Source organism: Rhagoletis pomonella, unplaced genomic scaffold, assembly GCF_013731165.1.
Source record: "Rhagoletis pomonella isolate Grant_MI unplaced genomic scaffold, Rhpom_1.0 Rhpom_scaffold_16591, whole genome shotgun sequence".
Classification (NCBI taxonomy): Eukaryota; Metazoa; Arthropoda; class Insecta; order Diptera; family Tephritidae; genus Rhagoletis; species Rhagoletis pomonella.
The window spans coordinates 2,315-3,307 of record NW_023475113.1 but is presented as its reverse complement, the minus strand read 5'-3'; the positions used below and the strand labels follow the sequence as shown (position 1 = coordinate 3,307).

Below are 993 nucleotides of genomic sequence, written 5' to 3'. Positions count from 1 at the left end.
TGTTGAAGTTATATAGTATGGATAAATGCAAAACTAAAGCAGTACCCTTAGAAGCAGGCTATCAAACCATGTGCGATGATGATTGCAATAAGGCAGACGCTAAGCAATATCAATCGTTGATAGGTGCGCTTATGCACTTAGGTTTAACAACAAGGCCTGACATACTACACTCTGTCTCAAAATTATCACAGAGAAACAAAAATCCACACATTGAACATATGACCGCTGCTAAACATATATTGAGATATTTGAAAGCAACTTTAGATTTTAAACTTTTATATCGTGCAGGTGGCAGCTGTATCGAAGGCTTCGTCGATGCGGATTGGGGAAGTGATCCTCATGACCGCAAATCTTATACAGGTTTCGTGTTCTTTTACGGAAAATGCGCCATATCGTGGGAGTCAAGGAAGCAAACAACAATAGCCTTAAGCAGCACAGAAGCCGAATATATAGCGGCATCGAACGCGGCTAAAGAAGCAGTTTATTTGCAGCGCCTGCTGAATGAAATAGGCTTCTCGAAAGATCAACCAATTATTTTACACATCGACAACCAAGGCGCTCAAAAGCTAGCGACTAATCCTGTATACCACAACCGAACAAAGCATATCGATGTGCGTTATCACCATATACGAGAGTTGGTTAACGACAAAATGATTACTTTATCATATTGTCCGACGGATGAAATGACAGCTGACATATTCACAAAGAATCTCCCGGGAATCAAGCATAAGAAATTTACAACCAACATGAATATCTTGTGAGTTCAACAGAGGAAGCATTCACGTTGAGGAGGAGTGTTGCAATCTGGCAATATTGCATCAACGTTCATTCTTTTTTTATCTGTCATTCTTTAAATACATACATACACTTTTACTCTTTGTACACATTTTACTTACTTCTGAATAAACCACCAAGCTGAACGGAATAGAAAAGGCGTGCGTTTTATTAGGTTATGGGACCAGAAGTTTCCATGCGATTTTGAAGTCATCAAGT

The 993-nt window shown here is 39.3% G+C and overlaps 1 protein-coding gene across 1 annotated transcript; it reads left to right on the top strand.

The window, feature by feature from the left end:
- Positions 1 to 17: 17 nt before the first annotated feature.
- LOC118757318 (secreted RxLR effector protein 161-like) lies at positions 18 to 761 on the top strand. The gene has a single exon (XM_036492041.1). It carries the CDS (start codon positions 18 to 20, stop codon positions 759 to 761), a length of 744 nt encoding a protein of 247 aa, XP_036347934.1.
- Positions 762 to 993: the final 232 nt, after the last annotated feature.

Coding starts and splice junctions, on each gene's coding strand:
- LOC118757318 (XM_036492041.1), top strand. CDS start 18: ATGGATAAATGCAAAACTAAAGCAGTACCCTTAGAAGCAGGCTATCAA.